We start from the raw sequence: 25,789 nt of genomic DNA on the forward strand, positions 1-25,789 counted from the left end.
CTGCTTCTTTTTATAAGAATCGTGTGTAAATGTGAATCATCATATGTAAATAGTCGATGCTGCATCGTGATGTGATGATTGGCAATTGCAGTTCTTGGTGGTCCTGGTTGATTCCAATCGCCCTTGGGGTGCTTGCCACCATCATCTATCGCAACTTTATCAGTGGATATTAAAACATTCCGAGCCTCTTTTTCATGTTATTTACTTGTTACAACTATATATATATATATGTATACATATGTATTGATGAACAATTGTTGTACGAATGTACGTCGCGTACTATTGTTTTCTATAAACCAAATAATGCATTTTCTGGCCTAGAATCTCTTTGCAAAAGAGAAGGAGATAGATAATGTGTACTATATAATAAGATACAAATAACGCGCATTTATATATTTATATGTATACATTTATACACATAGTATATATATGCATATGTACATGTAGCGTTTATACGCGACATTCTCTGAATTGACGAAATAAATTAATTTAATTCCTTAGAAAACAAGATTCCACGGAATAAAGAAGTAAACTCGGTCCTTAAATCCTTAAACGATAAAAGGCGACTACGAGAGGAAAAAAGCTAATAAAAGTAATTTGATCTTTCATCAAATTGTATGAAATGCAATCTTATTTGCTAATATTAATACATTGTAGCTGATTAATCGAGAAGACTGTGTTAACTGAATCATTCATGAAGAGATAAAATGGCTGCATTGAAAATATGTTTTATAATGAGTATAATGAATTTGTAATCACATATATATTTATTATTTTTTCTATAATTTACCAATAAGTGTATAATAGGTCTCTAAAAATTTGATAAATAGCGCATATAAGTTGTAAAATTTAAATTAATAAAAATATGTTCATACGATAATATTATAATATTAAATAAAATTTAGAAATATTTAATACGATGATTTTTTAGCCTAGAATGATTCTGAGATTTAATATTTTAAAAGATTAAAGCCAGTACTTACAATCAATTTTTATATTTAAAATTATTTTAAGTACATTATTAAGAGATGTCATAAATCAATCACTTGCGATATTAACATCTTCCTTATTTTTCTTTTAAGACGTTACTTAAAACGATCTTGAAGTAAGAATCGGCTATGAATATCGGCCTAAGTATTTACTAAAATTATTCGATTGTAACATTCTTAAATAGATGCGTAGTTCCGCATTCGAAAAGACTAATTTTGCTATTTATTTAAAAATTTAGCTAAATAACAGTTCTAAAAAAAAAAATATTTTTATTGGACTATTAAAGTAATTAGTAAAAAAATTCAAACGTGATAAGCCATGTTACAAAAAAAATTTATCTTAACTAATATCGAGCATTTTACGTAATTAGTTTTGATAATAATCCGATAAAATTATTTTTTAATCTACATTTAGCTAAATTTTTAGATGCTTCAGCAAAACGTTCATTCTGTATAGAAAATAAAAATATATTAACATCAAAATTGATTAAATTGTTAATTAAAATAATTTTTTTAGTATAATATATTATTTATATATTATTAAAAAGTAATATTTATTCATTGGTAAATAAAGATTTCGTTGCAAAAGTCGTATACGCAAGCATTCATCCGACCCCGAATGCAGAATACGAGTTCAACGAAATGGCAATAGTAGCATTGAAATTAACCGCCGGCGATCAGACGTCCTGCGTGACTCCCGCATGCAGGAGCCGCGTGATGAACGCGGGATAACTAATGGATGCTACGCACCATTTCGGAATAAGGATTCACGGTGGCGTCGCTCCGCCGTCGATATCGAGCGAAATTCTCCGACGCGACGCGACGCGCGCGTCTCGTCGCGCCGTGCTGCGCCGCGCCGCGCTGCGCCGCACCGCGCCGGTTCCACGCTTCACCCTCGCGTCTCTCCGCTCCCTCGGCAGCGGTGGCTTTGGTAGACCTCGCCTCCGACGGCTCCGACCTCCGACGAACGCCCAGTAAAGCGCGAAAGCTCGGTGAGGGAGCGTTGTGGAATCCTACTCTGGCAGAAGCATCAACGATATTTAAAAAAAAAAAAAGAGAGAGAGAGAGAAAACCGGGAGAGAGAAGCGATATATCGCGAATAAGTGAATCCGGCGGCCCGATTGAAGTGTCGTCGCGAAGACGAGAGACGAGAGGAGAGCTCACGAGAGAACGGAAGGTAGAGCGCGACAGGGAGAAAGGAAGCGAGTGCACCCTGAGAAGAGCGACGACAGAAAGACAGCGCGGGGACCGGTCCCGGAAGTGGAAGGACAGAGGTCGACGGGGGAGGTAGAAGGGGTGCGAGTGGACCAGGACAAAGAAGGACAGCAGCTGCGTAAGGCGCGAACGGCGGTGGTTGCACTCGAAAAGTAGCGGCGTGGTGTCATGAGAGGCGGTCTCACGATCCGCCCTTCTTATCGGTCCCTCCAAGAGTCATGCATGTCGCGCCCCTCAAACGAGGTAAGCGCGTAATTGCTGGAGTAATCCTCCTCGCTCGCTGATGATAAGGACGCCGGTCCCATTGGATCGTCGCTGTAATCGTCGGTTTATTTGCGGCTCTGCTATTCTATTTTCTAACATAACAGAAAGTCGGTCAGTTAATAAATCGGTGTGTAAAGATGAGAATTCATTAAAACGAAATTTCATTAAATTTTCCGTTCATATTTATCCATCTTCGTGGACGATCCTGCGATGCGATCGGACCTCCCTTGATATACAAAAAGTAGAATTCTAATTTGATTTGAGAACTTGTTATGGATTTTTATATTTCTTTCGTTCTGAGTGAGAATTTGAGGACTCTGGCATAAAGATGATCCCGTGAGAAAAATTAATTGAATTAATCAGTAATTATCTCAGATTTTCCTAGAAAAGCAGGATCATTGCGCCTCAAACCAATTGCGATTAACAATCTCGTATCTCGCCGGTGTTACACGCGATGCGCCCACGTTTGTTTGTTTGCAATGAAAACAACTGGCGCGCTTCTCACTACGTAATCGCATTAATCTTTCAGAAAAAAAACCGTTAAAGCACTTAAGAGTAATAAAATTTCTAATGCGATTAAATAATCTCCGTTCGCCTCGTGGCGTGTGATACGTTATAACATTTCTGAAAAAGAAGCAAAGAAAATATTTCTGTTACAAATTAATCAAATTTTTTATGAGAAATTACTCTAAATTTAAAAAAAGATTTATGAATACTATTTGAATAAAGTATCACTTAACTACTATCGTTTATGTAATATCGGCTAATAATTTTTTTGCTTGGGCTTTTATAGTGCGCCTCTCGATTTCAAATAAAAATAGTTTTACAAAATTACGTTCGATCGAATGGTGCGACGAGCATTTGATATATTACTATACTAAAAATTATCTAATATTTTTCTAGTTGACACAAATTTATTGTTATACGGTAATATATGTATATATACTCTGAAAAAAATGTCCTGATTGTACCAACAAATATGAAAACAAAATCATCATATCGATCAGAATTCTGATTATCATAATTGAATTTGTAGTTATTTCGACCAGAATATTTGATAGGTTCAACTATAAATTTCTGATTTGTATCTTTATGATTGAATCTACCATTCTTTCTTCTTGGAATTTTAAATAATGCAATCAGACTTTTTTTTATGTAATAAATTTATTTAAAAGATGGTATGTAGAGGATTCTCGAAAAAAAAAGTAAAAATTAAAATTGCGAAAGGATTGATGAGAGTGTAGTGGTAATTGGCGCGTAGTTTAACAATCAAAAGTATATTTGGATCTATATTACTTTATTATTTGTTACGGTTCAATTTCACTGAACCCGAAATATACAATAAAGTAAGTCTAAATATAATTTTTATCGATTATTAAATTGCGCCCATTATTGCGCTGTAGTTTCACCCTTATACAATTTTAGATAAATTTTATTGTTACAAATTTTCAATCAACCGTTTACCGTTTCAGCAGAAGAAGGAGGGTGCAATTAACTCTCGTCTCTATTCTTTTTTCTCAACAGGAAGAGTAACTTTTACTATGTCAATTTATTTTAAAAAAAAGTTATATATAAAAAACCGGAGTATTTCTTATTGACAAAATATGATAAACGGACAAAGCAAATAAAACTGTAAGCATTGTCTATATTTAAAAGCCAATAACAATCGCGAGGCTGAATTTGCTTCCTTTAGCTAAAAATAGCGCTGGAAAACGAAAATATCCTTACAAGAATATTTTATTAGGACTAGAATATCTTAGCAGTATCTGTCTTAATGAAAACAATATCATCTCCAACTATATATGTACATATATGTGTCTCCAACTATATGTGTACGTATTGCTTGTCATACGCATTGACGTCATTCTGTAAACATAATAATCTAGTATCTAGTCTATTAGTGCAATGGAAAAAGAAGTAGGGAAAGGAAAGTGCGCTTGCACTCTTGAGGAGTTACAAGAAAGAAGAAAAAAAATTTAATTAAAAAATAGCTCCATCATTCAAGAGTATTTTCTCGCTAGTTTGAACATCTCAAGCGCAAAGTAAACAATTCCTATGGACGCTGCTGACGTTGATATCGAGTATCGATGACGTTTCATGGCTGTAACTAATATTAAGAGGCATTAGGCGTACTCGTATTAATTATGAAACATGAGGAGTAGTTGAAGGCCGATGAGAAACATGTGGACGTTCCGAAGACATTTCTTTTCAGGGCGTGATCGATGAAAAACGATAACTTTTCACATAAATGAGACGCCCTTATAAAAATGAAAAAATTTTTATTTTAATAAAGTTGTCCTCCGAAAGACAGAAATATTTGATTTTTTTCAGAGAGCTGTTTGCGATTTAATATTTCTTTACTTGAGAAAAGACGACTGAAGGCTTTAATATAAAGATTCTGTCCGTAAAAATCTAATGCTGACCAGTTTAATACTGAAAGACAATCGTTAATTTCTCATTTTAAATAAAAGCATTGTTATTTAGAGCTTTTAGTATACTCCAAATAAGTAATTAATTTACTATCTTTCAGTAATAAATTTGCCAGTGTTGGATTTCTGTAAAAGTAATAAACATTACGAATTTATAACAATAGCAAGAAGGATTCAGAGAGAATGTAAATCCTTCCTTTTCGTATCCTTTAGCTACTTGGCGGGATAATAAATAATTTCGAGACACCCGGTGTGTCCACAATTGAAAACAACGAGTGCTTTATGTCACGAATGCACTCAGATGGGTTAACAAGCTACGAAAAACCTGTTGGTCGCGTCCTCGTGGTTGAGCGTAGTGTGCCAAGAAGATGTGTCCACTATAGTTATTCTCTCAATCGCAAAATGTTTGCTAATTATAAACGTCTCGCCGTCGAGCCTCTTATTCTCTTTGTCAATGAAAAACGAGTTTTGCTAGGTGTGTCTCGATGAATTCGCGTCAATCATTTTTACAGATGTGGGCACTGTGTGAAATTGCACGTTGCGTAATCCTGCGCTTGAATTCCGTATTTATTGTTAGCCGAGGACATGCTTAGATAAAATTTGAGGCAATAATCGAAAACAACTCAAATTATCTCAATGATAATAATATAATTATAATAAAACTGAAATAGTTGTAAAGAATTTTTTATCATTATTATAATACTACATAGTATATTAATAAAGAATGATGTTTTTTCAATAGGAATTGGTATTCATTGAATATAAATAAAGTTTTTCGAAATTAATTACATTAATTTTAATCGCAAGGCAAAGCTAAATTTGCTTTCGATATTCCTTTTGAACATTTTGTTTTATTTAAATTATTAATGAACAGATTTATAAAGTTTATTATGTAAATGTATGTATATAATATTATGTACATATATAAACATATATATAATTAAATAATAATTCTTATCATTCTAAATGCTGAGTGAGGATTCGATGCATCTTAAAATATATTTTACGATCGACTGTCTGAAATGAGAGATACTCTTCTGCGACACCATCTACCAATATTTCCTGTTTAACTCTTTAGTGACATCATATGGTGATAAATGATTTTATGTTATTCCAATATCGTATGTTTTCTTTCCTACGAAAGTGATGCGAAATTTTATTATTGGAAGAAAAATTATTGGATAAGTCATAATATCGGTAGCATCTGTAAAAAATATAGAAACGATAAACTTTAAGTAAAAATTATTTCGTTTTTTAACGTTTGTGATTAGTTCTTACTAATCTTTCGTAAAAATCTTTAATATTTGTGATTAACGAGATAATAAAAATATCTTATTAATTTCTGTTTGATACAATCGCAATATGTAACATTATAACACGAGTATAGATTAAATTATAAGTCAAAAGCTGCGGTTATAGTTAAGTGAAAACAACGCGTTATGGCCAGACGGGAATGAAAGAGGGCAATCGATTCTATGATAATTCAAGATCGGGCGCGAGCCTTTACTTAGAAAAAACTCATTGGATATACTCGATAACGATGTTCATGTCGACTACTTTCTCACGACTGTTGATGCGTAATTGTTGCAAATGCTTAACGCGCGATAAAGTCAAGTGGGTACTTGAATCAACGCTAATGATTAATCGTCATTGAAGCGATTACGATACTATCGAGTTTCATTTCATCCATTCATATCTACTGTAGTGTGCTTGTAGTCTTATATACACATACCTATCCCTATCCTTTGGTATGTAAAATTTATCGGTAAGATTATAATTACGTAATTTTGTTTTTTTTAATAAAATATTGTACATTTTAATAAGTACTGTGATAAATTTATAGATACTTGCTATGTAAAATAATGATATTTTTGCATCCGAAATGAGTTTCTATTTGTTTTACGGTTTTTATTGAATTTTATATATAAATATAAATTTTCATTCTGCATTTGCATTTGCGAACTACGTTTTGCGAATTATGTGGAAGCATCCTAAGACAAATAAGAAATAATTTAATATATTTTAGTCTTATTATAGAATCATAAATTAAGATATAATATATATAATAGAATTTTATGTATAAAATTCTATAACTAAAATATCTTAAAATTTGCATATTCTTGTTTTTCCTCTCTCTCTCTCTCTCTCTCTCTCTCTCTCTCTCTCCCCTCTCTCTCCCCCTCTCTCTCTCTCTCTCATTCACTATCTCCCGCATTGTTCATTTTTAATTAATGAAAACCGATAAAGATGATAGTAGAGATATCGATTTCGTTTAGAGTCGCTTCTCTATAATAAGTTTTACAAGTTTATTCTACTTTGTTATGGCGTAAAAACTTATTTTATGTGCATGACCTCTTACATACCAAGAATAGATTTGCGATGTCGCAACGTTCTCTTTTTTCCTACACGTCGGAACAAGTGTTTTCCCGATAACGTTAATGCACTTTAATTCCCACCTACATTTCACAACTTTCGTTATGGACCGATTGAAATTTAAACGAATTAATGCGAATATGGTTCAACCATTCTCAAACGATGCACTTGTTTTATCAACGTTAATAAACTCATCTCTATTTGCTTTGAGAAATAAAATACTAAGAAAATGACGTTAAAATATAGAATATTACGTTTTTAAAGGGAAACCATACGAGATTTTTTATATTTAGCATATAAATAAAAGAATCTTATTGGACTGTACATTTGAAAACTTAACAAATAGGAAATAGGAAATAATGGTCATAGTAGTCAAAACTATAAATCTTTTAATACCTAAATAATTTAATGTAAATTATTTTAATAAATAAGATAAGAAAGTAAAATTAATTTCCTAAATATTATAAAAAGATTAACATTTAAACGTCTGCTTCATATTAACTTTAATAACGTTCCTTAGAAATGAATTTCGTTGTCTATTGAAAATAAGTAAATTAATATGTATGACTCTATTTTTTATTTATTATATTAACATACATTATACAATGATTATATAAAAACGATTATTTTGCAAATACTTATAAAACTTTTTAGGATGTATAAATTGTTTGTTCCAAAAGGTTAAAAATTTTCACAATAAGTTTAGTTTTTGAAGTTAATGTATAATAAAACGCAATAAGATTTTGCTATAAATTCTACGAAATAAATGACCGAATATAAAAACGTAGTTTTTTATAGTCCATTGGACAAAGGCAAGAATTTATTATTGTAAGTTTTGCAAAATACATGTTGCCGAGTGTTATGGTAATTTAGCATTCTTTTTAGCACCTTGCATTAAAAGAATTTTCTTCTCCGACTGTAACTATTATGATCAAGTTTAGATCTCTTTTCTCAACAAGAAATATAGAGTACTGTCGCGCGTTACTTTAACGTGGATTCATTGATGAAAAGCGGCCCGTACATGAGTTTGCGTGCGGAATAATTGGCTTAAACGAAACGTCGCGGCTTCTCTCATTGCCATCCCTCCCCCCCTCTCTCTCTCTCTCTCTTTCGCTTCTCATCGATTTGAGCTCGTTGAAGAGTCTGTCTATTTCTTGTGTCCGTCTATTTATGGCCACTTTAACATGCCACATGTCCATTTTGAATTGTTAAAAATAAGCTCGTAATCACATCCACGTGAGCGAGGATGCGAATCAGTGCGAATTATCGAAAAGAAGAAGACAAACAATATATGACAAATACATTTTTACACACGCACACACAGACAGAGAGAGAGAGAGAGAGAGAGAGAGAGAGAGAAATTATTAAAAGACACTAATACTCAACTTCAAAGAACCAAAAGAAAACAGAACTTTAATTGAATGAAATGTGATAATATACTTTACATTTTAACGCTCTCCTTACAAAATTATTAATATTCTGTAAAAATTATTCTTACTTCTATACACAAATTAAAAATTTATTAAAATATTCTATATAAAATATATATTTGTCATTATATACTCTGTGCGTGTGCGTGTGCGTGTGTGTATGTGTGTAAAAATATACACATACGTCAGAGAAGTCATTGGTCTGCATCTGGTCGCGACAGTGCCAGATCACTCTAATCACGTGAATTTTATTCATATGATTTGCCAGATGAGAGAATCAAGCAGTCTAATTTAACATTTAACTCTGAAGGCGTGATCTCTGTTATACGCAAGAGAACTATATTCATGCTACCTCAATGCAATATTCTAAGAAAAAGAGAAGAAGAACAATATACATATATCAGAAATACATATACATATTTTTATGTATAGTTATCGATGTATAATTCGGCTTATAACGTTCTACATCTTCCAATCCCCAGTATTGAAGTTTTTAACAATGGGTTCTTTTTCCGGAATAGGTTGTCAGCCTAATGACCAACTTATATTTAAATAAGATAGTTCCTCAAATACTATTGAAAGAATCAGAGAGAAATAGAATGTTAGTCAAATGGAATGCAAGGAATTTAATAATATACTTTGTATGAATTTATGAAGAAAGTTGTAAAGTATAAGTTGAATAACAACTAGAAATTCTGAATAACAGCTAGAAACTAACAACATAGAAATTCTTAATAAGTATTTATTGCAAGATAGAAGAAAATTACTTATTTTATATTAACTAAAATTAAAAGTTAAAAGATAATTTACAAAGATAAATAATAAAATAATCTTATTTTTATACACAAAATTATTATATTGATATTATTTATATATAGCTATTAAGATAATGAAATGAGTAATCAGATAATAAAATCAGATATTTTTTAAAAAACATGTGTGTTTTATGTGCTATATAAATATTTGCACGCAATGATCTGTTTGTCGAGCACATTATTTTACTCACGCTTCGTTAACACATTTATAATATAACGAAGGATCAAGCAAATCGATTTCACCTCATTCACGCTCAATGTTACTGACACATGCAACGAAGCGTGGATATTTTTGAAACGAGTCGCGTTTCAGTTGAACGGAAGGCATCGCGTGCTCCAGAATCTCCCCCTGGCGTTTCTCTGGTTACACGAGATGACGCAATACCACATAGCCTTTTCCGCACTTACTCTCATATTACATAATAAGAGGCAAAGTGTTACAAAGTGATTTGATTAGACGCGAGAGTGTATAAAATTTGCAAGTAGCTTTGACGGATTAAGAATTGAATTATATTTAATTATAAAAAAAAGATCAGGATGCATAATGTATAGAATATTTTTAACGAATTTCTAATTTGCATAAAATTAATAACATTTTCACTGAATATTAATAACTTTAATGAGCATTAATGTATGTATATTATGAATATCATCGGATTAAAGTTCTTTCTTTGGATCTTTTTTTGTACTTGAGCAATTATAATTTATTTTATTACTAATTAAAATATTATAATTATCTCAATACGTTTTTTTACACACGTAAGCTTTCACTTAAATGAGATTTTAAAAATCCAGGGCTTAAGTTATACGATAAATAAAAATTGAAATTTAAAGGATTATGGAAATTAATGACCTTTCTCGTCTCTTCCTGACATCTCTTTGCACTAATGGAAAAATCATTCTAAGCTTTTCTGTTCTATTGTAGAACACCTCGTAAATCATAATATCATAACGAGGAATTGTAATTTCATAATGAGGAGTCATAAACTCGTAAAACTGTATAGTTCTTGAATTTTCGATTTTTCGCGACGTCACGGTTTGCGGCGCGCAATAATAGACTTTTAAATGGGAAAGTCTGAACTATCGTACGGGGCGAATTATACGATCATGCACGCGCGTCGATCGATAGAAGGCGAAACGAATAACGTGGCGAACAATGCGACCAACACTCGCGCTGGCCGCGTTAATAAAGCAGCGCGTGAGATCGTAAAACGAAGACGGCCCTGAGAAATTGCATTCCCAAATCGGTTTATAAAATACCAGCCCAAATGATCAACGATATTCTAATGATATCGACTCTCGATAAAAGTTACCAGCGTTTCAATTTGCTCGCGTCTGTTCTTTTCCATTTGTACCTAATGCAATTCTTCTATCAGTAACTTTACAATTTTATATTTCTGCAATTAATGTAACATACGTATTCTTGCAATGCATTCATCTACAGACGTAATTTAATGAAATATCGATTTTAAGACTCAAGAAATTATATTCGGATAAACTATAATACATAAAAGATAAAAAATATAATTTGTGTTAGTTAATAAAGAATTAAGTTTTATTTATATTTTTACTTATGTTTTTATAAATTTATATACATATATTAAATTTTATTTAAACTTTTTTATATAAATTAGATTTTAAATTATATCGTATAAATAATTAAACTAATATAATTATAAATTTATTATATACATATATATATGTATATAATATCGATACATAATTTTTTCAATCAAAAATATACTTATAACTATATAATTCAGGATGTATTCGGCAAGGTTGAACACATTGACAGAATTATGAATGTACAATTATCATATACCGTAAAACTTGCAAGAAAAAATTAACAATTATGACGCGTGACGTAATTTCAAACATGATGTACATACATAGTAATACTGCACGTATTAGCTGGTTATACATAACAAATATTTGTATTATCGTGCTAAAATAAGACTTTGAACAAATTTCAAACAGTTTTTTTAAAAGACAGTATTTATCTACGGTGAAATACGTATGTCCCATTCGTTTGTTCACCATTGAAAGAATTAAAGTCTTGCAATATTTAATACATGACAGATTATTAACGAATAAATTATGATAATCATAATGTGACAGCAATTACTTCGCCTATTCCGAGTACATTTGCTTTCTGGACTAACGTAATTTCGTAGAACCGTTCTCACTTCAAAGTCAAATTGATTGTTCTACGATTATTTTAGGAACGACAAGAAATTTGCTTATGATGACTTTGTGATGGATTCTTTTAAAAGAAACGTCACAGTTATTCAACTTACAATTAATTTGCAAAGCAAGATTGTATATTTAAAAATTTATAGTTACCGTATATCTTTCTGTAAAAACACGTACTAAATACAATGGATTAAATTTTTAAGAGAAAAACTGTGCATAAAGTGAAAATATGTGTAACAAAGAATTATTTTTTTTTTTTAATGTAATCTCAATATTGTGGATAAATGTTAAAGTTTAAAATGAAATTTTAAAAATATCACGTTTTCTCTCTTTTTAAGCTATGACAAACACAGGATTTTATTTCAGTTCTTTTTTTTATTTGATGTACTGAATTCTTTTACAAACAATCTTTTGTCACGATTTCATGGACGCAAAAATTTTACTGCGCAGTTGGCAGAGAATGTCACTTCAATTTATTTTTACGATTTTAATTCGTTACTCCATCATTCCAGTTGAATTATCAGATAAAAAAAATTGCATATAAAAAGCGACCTAAATAGGAAGTGGCCTCTAAAACCTCGAGATCTTATGCGTAGAAATAAAAAAGCCTGCCGAGAATCAAAATGACTTCTACACAGCAAGAACGATTTTGCTGAAATATTTGGAAATTGAAGTATTTTGCAGCATTGTGTGTGTGTGTGTGTGTGTGTGTGTGTGTGTGTGTGTGTGTGTGTGTGTGTGTGTGTGTGTGTGTGTGTCATGCTTGAATTTCTATTAATTATTTTGATGATCCAAATTATTTTCAGATTTGTATTTACCAAAATATTCAGATATTTGAGCAAAATCACTTTCTGTGTACGTATAACGAGGTGTCCAAAAAGTTCTCAATTTTTTTTCAGAAATATTAAAAGGAACTAAGAGACAGATATATAGTTCTACTTAGGTAGCAATCTGTCGAATTCTGATGTCAATTAAAACGACGTTATTTGAATGTCATTCTGTCATCAAAATAACAACAAATAACGACAACTTGCTACTCCTAGCTGTATTGTTAAAAACTGTCTAAAAACTAGAAAATTACTTTTTATAGGTATATAACATATATCTCTTGTATTATATAATCCTAAAAGTAACATATAAATCCTTTTGTTTTAATTCTCACATATAATGAAATTGAAATTTAAACTAAAAAATTTTCTTTAATTTCTCATAAAATATATTCTGTATAGCTCTTATGATAACCAAATAAATAGATTTATTTATATATATAATGTATTTTAAAACTTGCGCATTTTATTTTATAATACTTGCTAATTATATTTGAATTATATATTATTTATAATATTCTAATTTTCTCTCCTGAGTTTTATTTTTCCGCAAAAGAATAGTGCTCTTATCTAGTTTTATCCTTGAAAGATAGATTAAGAGAGTTATTACTTTTCCTGTTTAGTTCCGAGTTCAGTGTAAGAAACAAATATTAAGATGAACACAATGGCATGACAACGAGCTCGATAGAATTCTTATGATCGACACGACCTTGTCCGTGAAACGTAGTACAGTAATTTGTTTTCCGGCACTTCTACAGATAGGAAACGCTTGCTCTGCATGCGTCTCGAATCAAATGCAATGGGATCATTGCGTTACTTCACGATGCATATTTATAATCGTCAATGCGATTTGACTTGCGACAGGACATTAATGCCGCAAAATGCGTATCGCTTTAATCTTCAGTATCACATATCTCTCAAGATACGACGAAGTACGCGATAAAACGTACACGACACCATTTTAGTGAAAACCGATCCGGTTTCTAATCAAAACTATGCGAAACAATTCAAATGTGTGATTCATCATAAGTAAAAACAGCCAATAAGAAATGCGCAGTTAACGAGAAAACGATATGCAAACGACGAATTTTTTCAATTAGTTGATCAATCAGTGGACTAATTAGACAGCTTTATTAACAATAAACATATGCTTTAGTTCAAAATTAGAAATTTTTTACGGATACAAAGTTAATAAACTAAATTAATCTCTCTCTCCAAAATTTATAAATCGAATTGATATGTATATATTTCTCAATTTACTTCGGTTTAATTCGCTGAGAAAGATTTCAATTTCAAACTGAAATATATATTGTTAATAAAACTACTCGGTCTTCGGATAAATCGATTGATTTATAATGAAACAGTTTATTGTTTTTTTGCGTCCTATCAGTTACGTTATTGTTACCTTTTTATTTATTGATTGTATGATACATCTAGAAGTTTTTTAATTATCTTTTTAAATATGTCAAAAATTTTGTTATAAATTGATTAATATTTAGCTTCAGAAATTTTAGTCAAAAATCGATATAAAAAGTAATCTAATGTTCAAATTTGAAGTATCACAGATCAGTTGTTATTAAGAATTAATCTTGAAAAAGTTGCACTCACAGAAAAGATTTCTATATTCAATGCTATTACTCCAAGATCTAGAATAAAATAAGATCGACATAGAACCCAATCATATTTATTTTTCAGAGTAGAATATTTTAATCCTAAATAAAAAATTCTAAAGTTTAAAATAAAGTACTCTTAATGTTAGCTCATTAATTTTCTTAATAGAAAAATTTAAATTCAGCACAATATTCTTCATTTAAACATTCTTATTCTATTCCCGCGGAAGGAATTTTATTTATATTTTTCGGCAACGAAAAACTGAGCGGGACTCGAACTAGGGATTCTCTATATAGGGACGTTCCGCGTGTCTCTATCTCTTACCTAACGCGCTACATCAAGATTTGCTTTGATGTTGTAGCATCGCGTATATAACTGGATAGACTTATTCTAAATGTAAGAATATATAAATTTCTAAATATATACGTGTTATACTTGTTTCAAGATAAGATGTCGATCTTATTTTATTCGAGATTGTAGAATACAAATTATTGATTTTATTTTAAAATAATCTTAGTTTTATAATGTATAGGATTGAACTAAGATGAAGTACGTCAAGAACTTTTTTCTCCTCAGTATTAGAAATCCTTTCTGTGAGGGTGTAAGAGACACATATGGCCTATAAGATACTTTCTGCATATCTTGCGTGACTAGGCTCCTTAAATTTCCAAGACTGTTTCTGCATTTCTCGCCAATTACATGAAATCCAGTTATTGAATTTATCTTGTAATCAAGTTTGATTCTTTTTACTTAGTCGTCTTTCGCGACACCCCGTGTATGTCGGCGCGTCGTGCGTCGACGATGATTATCAACTCTGACACGTGTTGATGAACGCCATCCGATCGGTCAGTCCAGGCTAATCTGATGTCGTCGTTGTCACATTGATACTTCGCAGAATTTTGTAATTTAACCCAACCCAATTTATTGCCCTGAAGAGACGGAAGAATCGAGGGAAATCATCGGTCTTTGCCTCGCTCCGTGCTGTCATATGTTTATCTTCGTTTTCATCGTCTTCGTCATATAGAGTGCATTAGAAACACGTGCAAGCGAATGCATTCCCTGGCGTCATCGGCAATTACGTCGTTAAACGACATGCCGGAATATCGGTCGTGATCGGTTTTAAATGAGGCCGGATTATGCTGCTATGTCACGCAAAAGGAGTCGCGACACAATTTCCACTTTGTTGCTGCAATAAGTCTCACACAATAAACCTCACAAAGTCGAAAATTACTTCGTCAATTAGGAGTTAATAGGTTTAACGAGGATCTGACAGCTCTTAATGCATATCTGCACTTAATGGATGTGAGTTTTTTTAACTATTAAAAGAAATTTTTTTTCTCTCCAAATATACTGGTGACATATCTCTATGGCATATTTTTTTTAATAAAAATGCTTATATACAGTGCTCTTTTGCTAAATTTTTTAACTGCATCTTTTTAACAATGTGTAATTAGTAATCCCGCAGTAAATAAGTTCCGAGTAATTTCATCCGAATGTGAATCTAAAATGTTCGCTATAATAATTTCGTTACGTACTAGCCTCTCATTATATTTAATATTTATGTGTTTGTGTCATTGTACATCACTTCCTCTTATTTTGTATACAAAGTATGTTTATTGTTACGAGTTGGCAGTTGTTACAATAATATTAGCAAAGTTTTGACGAGTAGGTGCAACAACGTGGATGAATTATGAGACTATGCGACAAGTAAATCACAACGCCAGCTGAAAAACACGCATTGCTAAAAGTGTGAGACAGCTAGAGTCGGCCAAAAGAGATTTACCATCAGTCACAATAGTAAAACTGATCGTTGACGCAACATCGATCTTCATCGTAAGCTCATCACGTACAACGGTTTCTTCACTTGTACGAACAAATTGGTTTAGACCAAGAACAAGGAAATTATAATCATATACGGATAATTAAGTAATCTTGAAAGGGGGGAATAGAATAACACGTAAATATATCTGTGCAAATATTAGAATAATTTGTTGTTTAAAGTATTGTTAAATATAATTAGGTCTAACTAATTTCGCACAGTTACTATTTAATCTTTTAAATTAAGTACATGATTAAAGAGGTAATATGAAATTCTAATCATTAACGTTACTGAAAAAAATCTTGCTATATTTCTTCCCAAAAACTGTTTAAACCAATTGTTTATAATTGTTCTGTCAATACAATAGATCAACTGCTTATGTATGAAATATCCCAGAACCACGTTAATTTTAATCAATCTCTGACAGTTTTAAACATAAAACTAATTATATAATAATCATAAATACGAATTAACGAGACAATGTACAAGAATCCATCTCGCTCTTACTACAAATTACTATGGTAATATTAATGACTAAAAGATGCAATTAATTGGTATAGAAAATCTGCATTTTCTAAATTTCTATTATATTTTTTTATTCTTTTAATTTTTTAATTTTTTGTTTCTCCCAAAGAATGAGTTAATCAACAATTTATTATTTATAAAAAATAAAAAGATAAAGTTCAAGTAATTTATTCAAATTTGCACTTTACGATCTATCTTGCGATTTGGCTTGACATGTGTTTGCACAGCAATCATTTCTCCCGTTCAGATCTGTTGTTTTTTACGCAATCTTGTTCCGTTAAATTGATCTTAAAAATGTCATTATTTTTTGCCAATAAATCTGTATTTGATAATTGGTACAAATTATGTCTCCTTTTCCAATTACTTTTTAAGACATATTCATCAGATCGTAGGTCGTTCGATGAGAATTCAAGGAATTTCAAACAGCTTCGCAACGCTCAATAACAATGATAATCTAATTAAGTCTAATGGATGCTTAATCGATTAAATGTTTAACGGATAACATAGCTACATAATTGAAATTTCAATCCATCTTCTTATGTTCCTCTTATGCGTCTCTCTCCACAAATAATCGATCCTACATAATTTGAGTTCTTTGCAAAATAATTTGCTATATAATCAACTACATAATCAATGAATTGCGTTAATTGCAAGTTAAAAATTATATAAAACTACGATAATTTCAACTATTCTCTCAATGATAGTTCAGTTTTCTCTAATGAATAAAAATGTTACTAATAATTTAATGAAGTCTTATAATATAAAAGAGATATTTTTTTACTTATCTATATATATATTGACATTATTATAATTTTGTTATTATCGACAGTTTGTTTTTATTTATTTGAATTATTATTTTATCTGCGTGTTTATATAATTTTATATTTATATTTATTTTTCGTTTTGCTCGGCAATAAATTACTTTTATTAAATATAAAAGGCTTATCGACCCTCTCTTGTTAACCTTCTACACGAATACATTCTTTAAATTAACTTAATGCGCTGTATAATAAAGATCTTCTTTTAGCAAGGGCATTGTACTCTTTCCCAATAACTATATGTATATGTGTAAGTATGTATATGTTCATCTGCTTGCATATAATAGAGAGAATAATGTCATTCTATTCGATTCGTCTTTTAAGTGCGACTAATATCTGCGAAGATCGATAAATGTCATCACTTGATATTTCAGAAGACTTCCTATAAATGAAGGCATTTAATACTTTAAAGAAAATCTTGGTAAAGCTTTAAACATTTACGTTTGATTTTTCTTAGAAATTTCTCTCTCTCTCTAATTTCTTTTCCTATAAGTTTATAAATTATACTTTATATATATATATATATATATGTAGATTTGGCTTATTTTTATAATTAATCTTATTACAAGATATTTTTCTCGGTGTATTATATGTATTACAATTTTACATACGTATTTGTATGATTGTCTATAGAGAAAAATAACGAGCCTTTATTTAAAGCAAGAGAAATTTTTAACAGAATCCATATTCAACACCCAATTGTCAGGACATTGTTTGAATTGCAATGAGATAAAATATGTAGAAAAGCTTTTGGCGTAAAATTTTGGGAAATGAAAGAATGACTTCAGTATTGTGAGTACGTCGAATCTGCGTATAATTTTCTGCGGAATCGTTCATGTGGTTAATTACGATAAGCGGTCTTAATAGCACAGTAAACGACGTTACATCGGCAATTATCGATTTTACAGTCAATGATTGAGCACGTTTCACGATATCACGCAATTGTTTTCACGGATTCGGTTACGGACAGGCACACGTGCGTGCAAAATTCTAAACACAATAAAATATTGTTTTGTTGGCTTGAGTGGTCGCTCCTTGTCAATCTGTCGGACATTTACGTTTTTTGGCTTTGCTAAAACGCGTAGCTGTCATACGAAATAATCAAAGAGAGAAGTGAGAGACACTACGTGACCAAACTGATGTAACGTTGCTCAGAAATACACGCGCAGGGTCAAAGTAGAGGTTTTATCTTCGGTAGCGACTCGTTCTCATTAATTCCAACGATTTATTCTCATTAGAGGAAAAATAAGATTTTTCTACTAAATTTCTGTTATTTTAACAAATATACCAATTGCGCGTTCAAATTTACGGTTACCGTAAAAAGCAGAGTATCTCAGAGACCGACAGTTCATTTTTGACGTTGAATTTTTTTTTCTAAAATTGGAACCGATTATCAAAATAAAAATACACACCTTTCTATCGAGCAAGTGTATATTATTGGTGGAATTACACATTTATTTGCGAATACATACACAAAATCCCTCGAATAAAATTATACCGAAAGAAATATTAAATTTTAATAAATATTTATTTGAATATAGTTTTAAGTAAATATTTATTAATATAGTATACAGGTATTTATTTGATCTTTTTTTTTACCTTTGTAAGATCTTTTTGGTAGACACATATATAGACATATATTTGATATAAAATTTGATTCATCATTTTTTATTGAGTAAATATTTATTTGTTTTCTTAGTTCTATTTAAAAAAATATATACAAGATTTAATATTTTTTCTCAGTGTATATATATATATATATATATACTCTTTTCTAAATTAGAAATTGAATCTTCTTTTCTAAACGTGTGTGTTATCTCATTTGCTCGTGGTTCGTTCCCCGATGAATAGTTCGATTTTCACGAGCAACGTCGAAGCGGAGCGCCGCGAGAAGGAATGTAGGTGCGCATCCGATGAGATCGATAGTATGGAGCGGGGTCACCTTGAGAGGGGGAACGTGTACCCGCCCTCGCTTCGCGCTTCGAAATTCCCGCGCCGCAGGGGTCGACGAGTTTCGCGCGCATTTTTCGTCCGTTATTTATCGCCGCGAAAGAGGAGTCTATAGCAACGCGGTGCCTTCCTGGCGCTCCGCCACACGAACTATTACGGTCGCGACGCGGTGACTCCGTGATAATAATATGATAATCGTCGTCACGTGGTGCAGGATTACGCGAGTTGGCAGGCGGCGGACGGTCACATGGTCGCCGGCGCCGCGAGCCAATCGCGTACGATGGCTCGCCACCCCAGTAAACGAGAGGGATGCGGTACGGACCGGTCGGTCTTCTCGTCACACCCTTGACTAATTATTCGTGCTCGGCGATCTGCTCGTTTACGATACCCGGTATGTGAAATCTTCAAGCGCGTTAATGTTAATAGTAAATTTGACAAAGTATTCACAACAAAGTGTTTTATATATTTTCTCTAAATTTTCAGAAGTTCTTTCTACAATAAGATTCGTAATAAATCGAAAGTTAGAAACTAGAAATTGACCAATCACAGTCGAATTAATAATCGACTATGATTGGTCAATTTCTAGCTCCTTTGACTTCTGATTTATTTCACAATGACTATTGTAAAACAATCTCTCATGGAATGCATCTCACTCTTAAAGATTGAAAATTGAGCCACTCTTTTCCAAGACTGGTTCAATTTTTACTCTTTGAAGTGAGATTCTACCCGAAGGAATTTAGAGAGCTTTAATGCAGAGACGCTGTGCCCACCTGTGTGAAATATAAAATAATTTTCTATTTTGTAAACAAAAAATAAGCATTATGAGGTCTAGAAGATTGTATCCATTTTAAAAAATAGTTCTCTGAAAATGATCTTTAAAAAAAGATTATACATATATAGCACTGTTTTTATATAACGCTGCCAAAGAATTGGGTATGCGGTGCTGCAGTTACATTTGCTAAACGTTGTTGCGTTTTCGTAAAATATTTACGCACGCCGGTTATAGTTACTTTCTTCCGAAAACCAGAGACGGAAATGGAGCTCTCGCGTAATAGTTCTTCTCGCGTTTATGTAAGAAGCAGCAAAATCCAGAATTATTTCGAGCCCAGCTCGTCCGCAACAAGACTCCACACGCGCGAATTATGGGGACGAGGGCAGACCACGTGGTCCGATGATCCTCCACTCTCGCCGGGTGGCTCTAAACTTAGGAACCGGCACAAATCGAATATAACGAAGTCTATTCGGTTTCGCAGTACTTTTTCTATTCTTTCTAGTACTTTCCTTTCACAGACATGTGGAACGCCGAACGCGCGACAAATTGGCATGCATGTAAAAAATATATATATAACTCGCCTAAGCTTCAATTTTTGTAATAAATTCGATTTTAATCCGCGGTTCATTTATACAACTTTCGTGTATACCCACTCGGCGTTATCGATCACGTTAAATAATACTGTACGATACTCTGCCGCCGTGTATTTCTCAAAAGATATTTCTCTTTCCCGGAATTTTGTTTAACTTCACTGATGGATAGAACAGACTTCTGCAAACAATTAGCGCGATGACGCGGATTCGTCGAGTTATTGTGGTTTAAATTTTAAGTTCTGATGTAAAGCGGCTTTGACTGGAGTGGAATCATATAGGCATCGTGGTCAAATTAAATTGCGAAGTTATTGTAAATCGATTCCTCTGTAAAAAGATGAGATTCGAGTAACATTAATCAGAGATCAATTATAAGTCAATATGTTTTAATGTACGAGTATATTGTATCAAATTACAGAAAATAAGAAGGAAATGGCCAAGTGGAAGAGAATCCATAAATATTGACCTGATTCCGTGAAGCATATAATGCCCCATAATGCATCTTTTTTTGTTCTTTTTTTATAATTTTATAATTTTATCCTTTTTCTTTAACATTCGATGAATAACAATGATATATTATACATTTTACGAAACACAGCTATTGATGTTTATACGATATCTGCGATATTTGCAATCCGTTCGATACTATTATAGGAATCTCTGTTTTCTGTTTAAAGAATTATTAAGAAAATTGATATTAATTGATTACTGGCTTACGAAGCAGCCAAGTTCGTGACCCCGAGTATCTTTGAATAAATTTTGTTACTTATAAGACAGGCGTGATTGATCCATTGCTATTTGATGCAGTAAGAAAGTTTGTTATTATGAAACTTCGACAGAATATATTATTTATGAAGAGTTCACCACTGTTGTTTTGTTCTTTGACTTTCTTAACGTGCTAAAGAAGTTAAATCGGATATAATAATAAATAAACAGTAAAAACAAAAACCTTTGGAAAATTAAAAACACCTTTCAATCATTAGCGTTGCTAACGGAATAATCTATCCATGAAGGAAGAAACAATGTCTTTAAAAATTATTTATTGGATAATTCTGGAAAAATAAAGTAATATATATTCTTGCCTGAACAAAGATAATTTTAGACATGATACAGATAAGCTTTTTTGTAACTTTTGATTAAGAAAATCATATACTACAGATTTTACGGTAAAACCAATCAGCGTACAAAATAAATCTAATTTACAAAATTATAATTGAATGTAATGTTTAATTAATTTAACTTTTACATCTCTGGGTAAACATTTTTTAATTAATAATTCAATGTGTATTTCATCGTACATTTTTTTAACGTTCAAGTATTATAGATAGGTGATCACAGAGTACCTCGCTTACAATATTTTTAATAACTTTATTCTAGAAGAGAAAATAAAAAGTATACTTATTACCCGGAAGTTTTAAAGTTAGCTTTATATTCCTCTATCTTATAAGAGGTACTTAGATAATATAAATTTAATCCCATGCATCCTTTTAAAAATGTACTATAAAATTAATTTAAGACGTTCTGAACATCCCACTGCTCTACTTCATCAATGATTACTTCACTACAACTTGTTCACTCCTTTGATCACGTTCAATGTATTCAGTTTCTCAATTACAACGTGGATAACATAGAAAGTAGCAAAATAACAGATATCTCTTGCTTTGTAGCTACCGTGGGACATGATCCGCAGACGAGCAACGGCGGTCAGCCGCAACTGCAGCAACAGCAACTACAATTGGGGGGTTGGCTGGGAGGAAGTGCTGGCGACACTGGCGGTGGATTGGTCTGCCGATCTGGTAAATCGGTCAACGGCAGCAGCAACTGCAAACCGTCGTTACACCATCCTCAACAACAGCGTCAACAGCAACAGCAGCAGCAGCAACAACAACAAGGCCAATCTGGGGGTGTGGGGGATGACGAAGACGGGGGTGGAGGGAGCGGAGGGCTGGAGGGGACGGACGCAGAGGCGAACGACGCTGTTCACCTCAAGAGACGGGTGGGACTCGTCAGTGGGGTGGCTCTAATCGTCGGCACGATGATCGGCTCCGGGATCTTCGTGTCGCCGTCGGGTCTGCTGTTGCGTACCGGCAGCGTCGGCATCAGTTTTGTCGTGTGGACCGCGTGCGGTCTGCTGAGCCTCTGCGGCGCTCTCGCCTATGCCGAGCTGGGCACCATGAACACGAGCAGCGGCGCCGAGTACGCGTACTTTATGGACGCGTTCGGCGCCCCGCCTGCCTTTCTCTTCTCCTGGGTGTCCACCCTGGTGCTCAAGCCGTCGCAGATGGCGATTATCTGTCTGTCGTTCGCCCAGTACACCGTCGAGGCGTTCACCGTCGACTGCGAGCCGCCCGACCAAGTAGTTAAGATCGTCGCTCTGCTGGCGATCGTTCTGATTCTCCTGATCAACTGCTATAGCGTCAACCTGGCCACCGGTGTACAGAACGCTTTTACCGCCGCCAAACTGATGGCCATACTCGTGGTAATAATCGGTGGCTCGTACAAACTGATACAGGGTAACACTCAGCATCTGCAAACGGCGTTTGACACCATCGATGGCAGTACCATCAACATTGGTCGCCTCGCAACTGCTTTCTACACCGGCCTCTGGGCATACGACGGCTGGAACAATCTCAATTATGTAACCGAGGAAATCAAAAACCCTTCCAAGAATCTGCCCAGGTCCATCATGATCGGCATACCGCTCGTCACGCTCTGCTACGCGCTTATCAATGTATCCTATCTAGCGGTCATGTCACCGTCAGAAATGATTGAGAGCGAGGCCGTGGCGGTGGTAAATATGGTCAATGAAAATTTATTTAGAGAACATTACTCTTCTCCTCTCAGGAAAAGATCCTTTTTGAAAGAAGTAACGCACGAAATGGTAGAATCGATCCCACCAAACATCAACTAACAATGACGTGACTGTTAGATATAACATGTATTGTATTAGTTATATACTTACTGTTGAATATGAAATTATAACTAACAGTTACTGTTGATTGGTGTTTGCTAAAAATATGAATTTCCTCGTTATCGCTTTGCGAGTGGAGTTATCGGAGAGAGAGAGAGAGAGAGATTTTGCTTCAATCAATTTTGGGTGCATTTCGGGAAGACTGTTAGCCTTGCTATTAGCGCTATTTGTGTCATTCTATCTTAATCGTTTACTAGATGTAAAACAAGGATAGATGATACAAATATAGCGCTGACTGCGCGCTCCTCGAATGCAGCCTTTGTTTCTATATTCTGATGATGGACCAAGATATTTTTCCGCAGACGTTCGGCAATCGGATTCTGGGCGTGATGGCGTGGTTAATGCCGCTCTCTGTAGCGATCAGCACCTTCGGATCCGCTAATGGCACTCTATTTGCTGCGGGTAGGCTCTGCTTCGCCGCGTCGCGAGAGGGTCATCTGCTCGACTGCTTAAGCTACGTGCACGTGCGACGTTTTACTCCTGCCCCAGGCCTCATCTTCCATTCCCTCGTAGCAGGTATTAAAACGGATTTGGATTAGACGAACGAATGTGAACACAGCCGGGGCAACTTGCTTCGATGAGCACTATCTTCCGCACTCGCCAAAATCGACTCGCTCGTTTAATTTATTCGCGTCTGTTCGTATATGTCTGCGATCATTCGCTTGACTTTATTTAATCGCCTTAAATTAAAAAAATTATTTTTTAATATTTTTTCGATATAAATTTTCAGCTCGTCTTTTAAATATCTTTCAGGAATAGAATTGTATCTAAATTTTCTTGCATCGTACACGTGTCCTCCCGACTTATTTGAGATTTTGTTTTATATAACGTACATATGTTGTTCTACTTTCAAGGCGAGACCATTGCTATATGGACTGTATCGACTTCAAGGTGTCTAAATGTGTTGTAAGCCAAAATACTAATTTCGCAGGCGCGATGGTTCTCTCCGGTAACATCGATTCGCTGATTGACTTCTTTTCGTTTACCGCATGGATATTCTACGGCGGCTCGATGGTTGCCCTACTGGTAATGCGGAGGACCAGGCCCAATCATCCGCGACCGTACAAATGCCCACTAGTGATACCTGTGCTCGTGCTCGTCATCTCCGCGTATCTCATAGTGGCGCCGATTATTGATAAGCCCCAGATCGAGTACCTGTACGCGGCTGGCTTTATCGGTGCGGGCATGCTCGTCTACCTCCCGTTCGTAAAATTTGGATATGTGCCCAAATTCATGGGTGGGTATAAACATCGTTACACTGAAAATAAAGACTTGTCAACGAATGATTAAAATATAAATTTTATACAGTACTTTGTATCAATTTTTATTTATTTTAATATAAAATATTTAAGCTTTTTTTCCCTGAAAAAGAAATCTAATTTACTGATAAAATATCTTACTGATAAAAAAAAAGCAGCAAGTAAGACCCCAAAATCTTTATTAAAGATCTGAAATTTAAATTAAATTAATCTAGTTGAGTTTCAAGAAATGTTAAGCTCTAAAATATTATTAAGCTTATAGAAAGAAACACACACATATAGTAAAAGTAAAATTAAAATTCAGAATCCTTTAAAAATTTAAAATAAAAATTTACCAAATCTTAAATTAAAAGTCTTATTGAAATTTCTTCTCCCTATTTTTATATTTCTATTAAATTTCTATTTGACTTTAAATTTTATATTGTGTGCTTTTATTTGTTTTCTGATTATAGAGGGTGTCAATGCCTTCCTGCAGATGTTACTAGAGGTGGCTCCAACGGCGGCTGCCTTCGACTGATTTCATTTCGAGAGATCAACATACAGTTTTTCAGAATGCTGAATCATTCCATTATGGCATTGCATGAACTGTATGAATACCTGAATATATCCTATTTTAAATACATGCAGACGAGAGCATTATATCCTATATATTACAAAGCTCAAGGCTGGCCCAAAAAATTAATATAAAAAAATCATATAAAAATGGCATATATATATTATATAAAAATATATTATTTTATTACTTGTTATTCTTCATATATAGTATACAATATGCAGAAGAGATATTATTGTTAGACAATAGATAGTTGATGTTGTAATGAAAAAGCGATGAATCAACAGAAATATTTTAAATGTTTGCAGTTACAAATTTGTCTCTTTTTTTCAAACATTCTTGTCCTTTTCCTGAACTACCACACAAAAATTGTATATTATTTATTT

At 33.1% G+C, this 25,789-nt stretch overlaps 1 protein-coding gene across 2 annotated transcripts; it reads left to right on the forward strand.

Annotated features, from left to right (window-relative positions):
• Positions 1 to 1,915: 1,915 nt before the first annotated feature.
• On the forward strand, positions 1,916 to 25,562 carry LOC108775978 (b(0,+)-type amino acid transporter 1). 2 transcript variants are annotated; one of them, XM_018542460.1, is made up of 5 exons: positions 1,916 to 2,447; positions 22,288 to 23,411; positions 23,894 to 24,107; positions 24,523 to 24,828; positions 25,303 to 25,562. In XM_018542460.1, exons 1-5 carry the CDS (start codon positions 2,423 to 2,425, stop codon positions 25,365 to 25,367), a joined length of 1,734 nt encoding a protein of 577 aa, XP_018397962.1. In that variant the 5' UTR covers positions 1,916 to 2,422; the 3' UTR covers positions 25,368 to 25,562. The 2 variants fall into 2 exon arrangements, with proteins under 2 accessions (XP_018397962.1, XP_018397963.1); XM_018542461.1 differs by lacking the exon at positions 1,916 to 2,447 and adding an exon at positions 19,486 to 19,649.
• The last annotated feature ends 227 nt before the right edge of the window (positions 25,563 to 25,789 follow it).

Source organism: Cyphomyrmex costatus, unplaced genomic scaffold, assembly GCF_001594065.2.
Source record: "Cyphomyrmex costatus isolate MS0001 unplaced genomic scaffold, Ccosl1.0 scaffold330, whole genome shotgun sequence".
Taxonomy (NCBI): domain Eukaryota; kingdom Metazoa; phylum Arthropoda; class Insecta; order Hymenoptera; family Formicidae; genus Cyphomyrmex; species Cyphomyrmex costatus.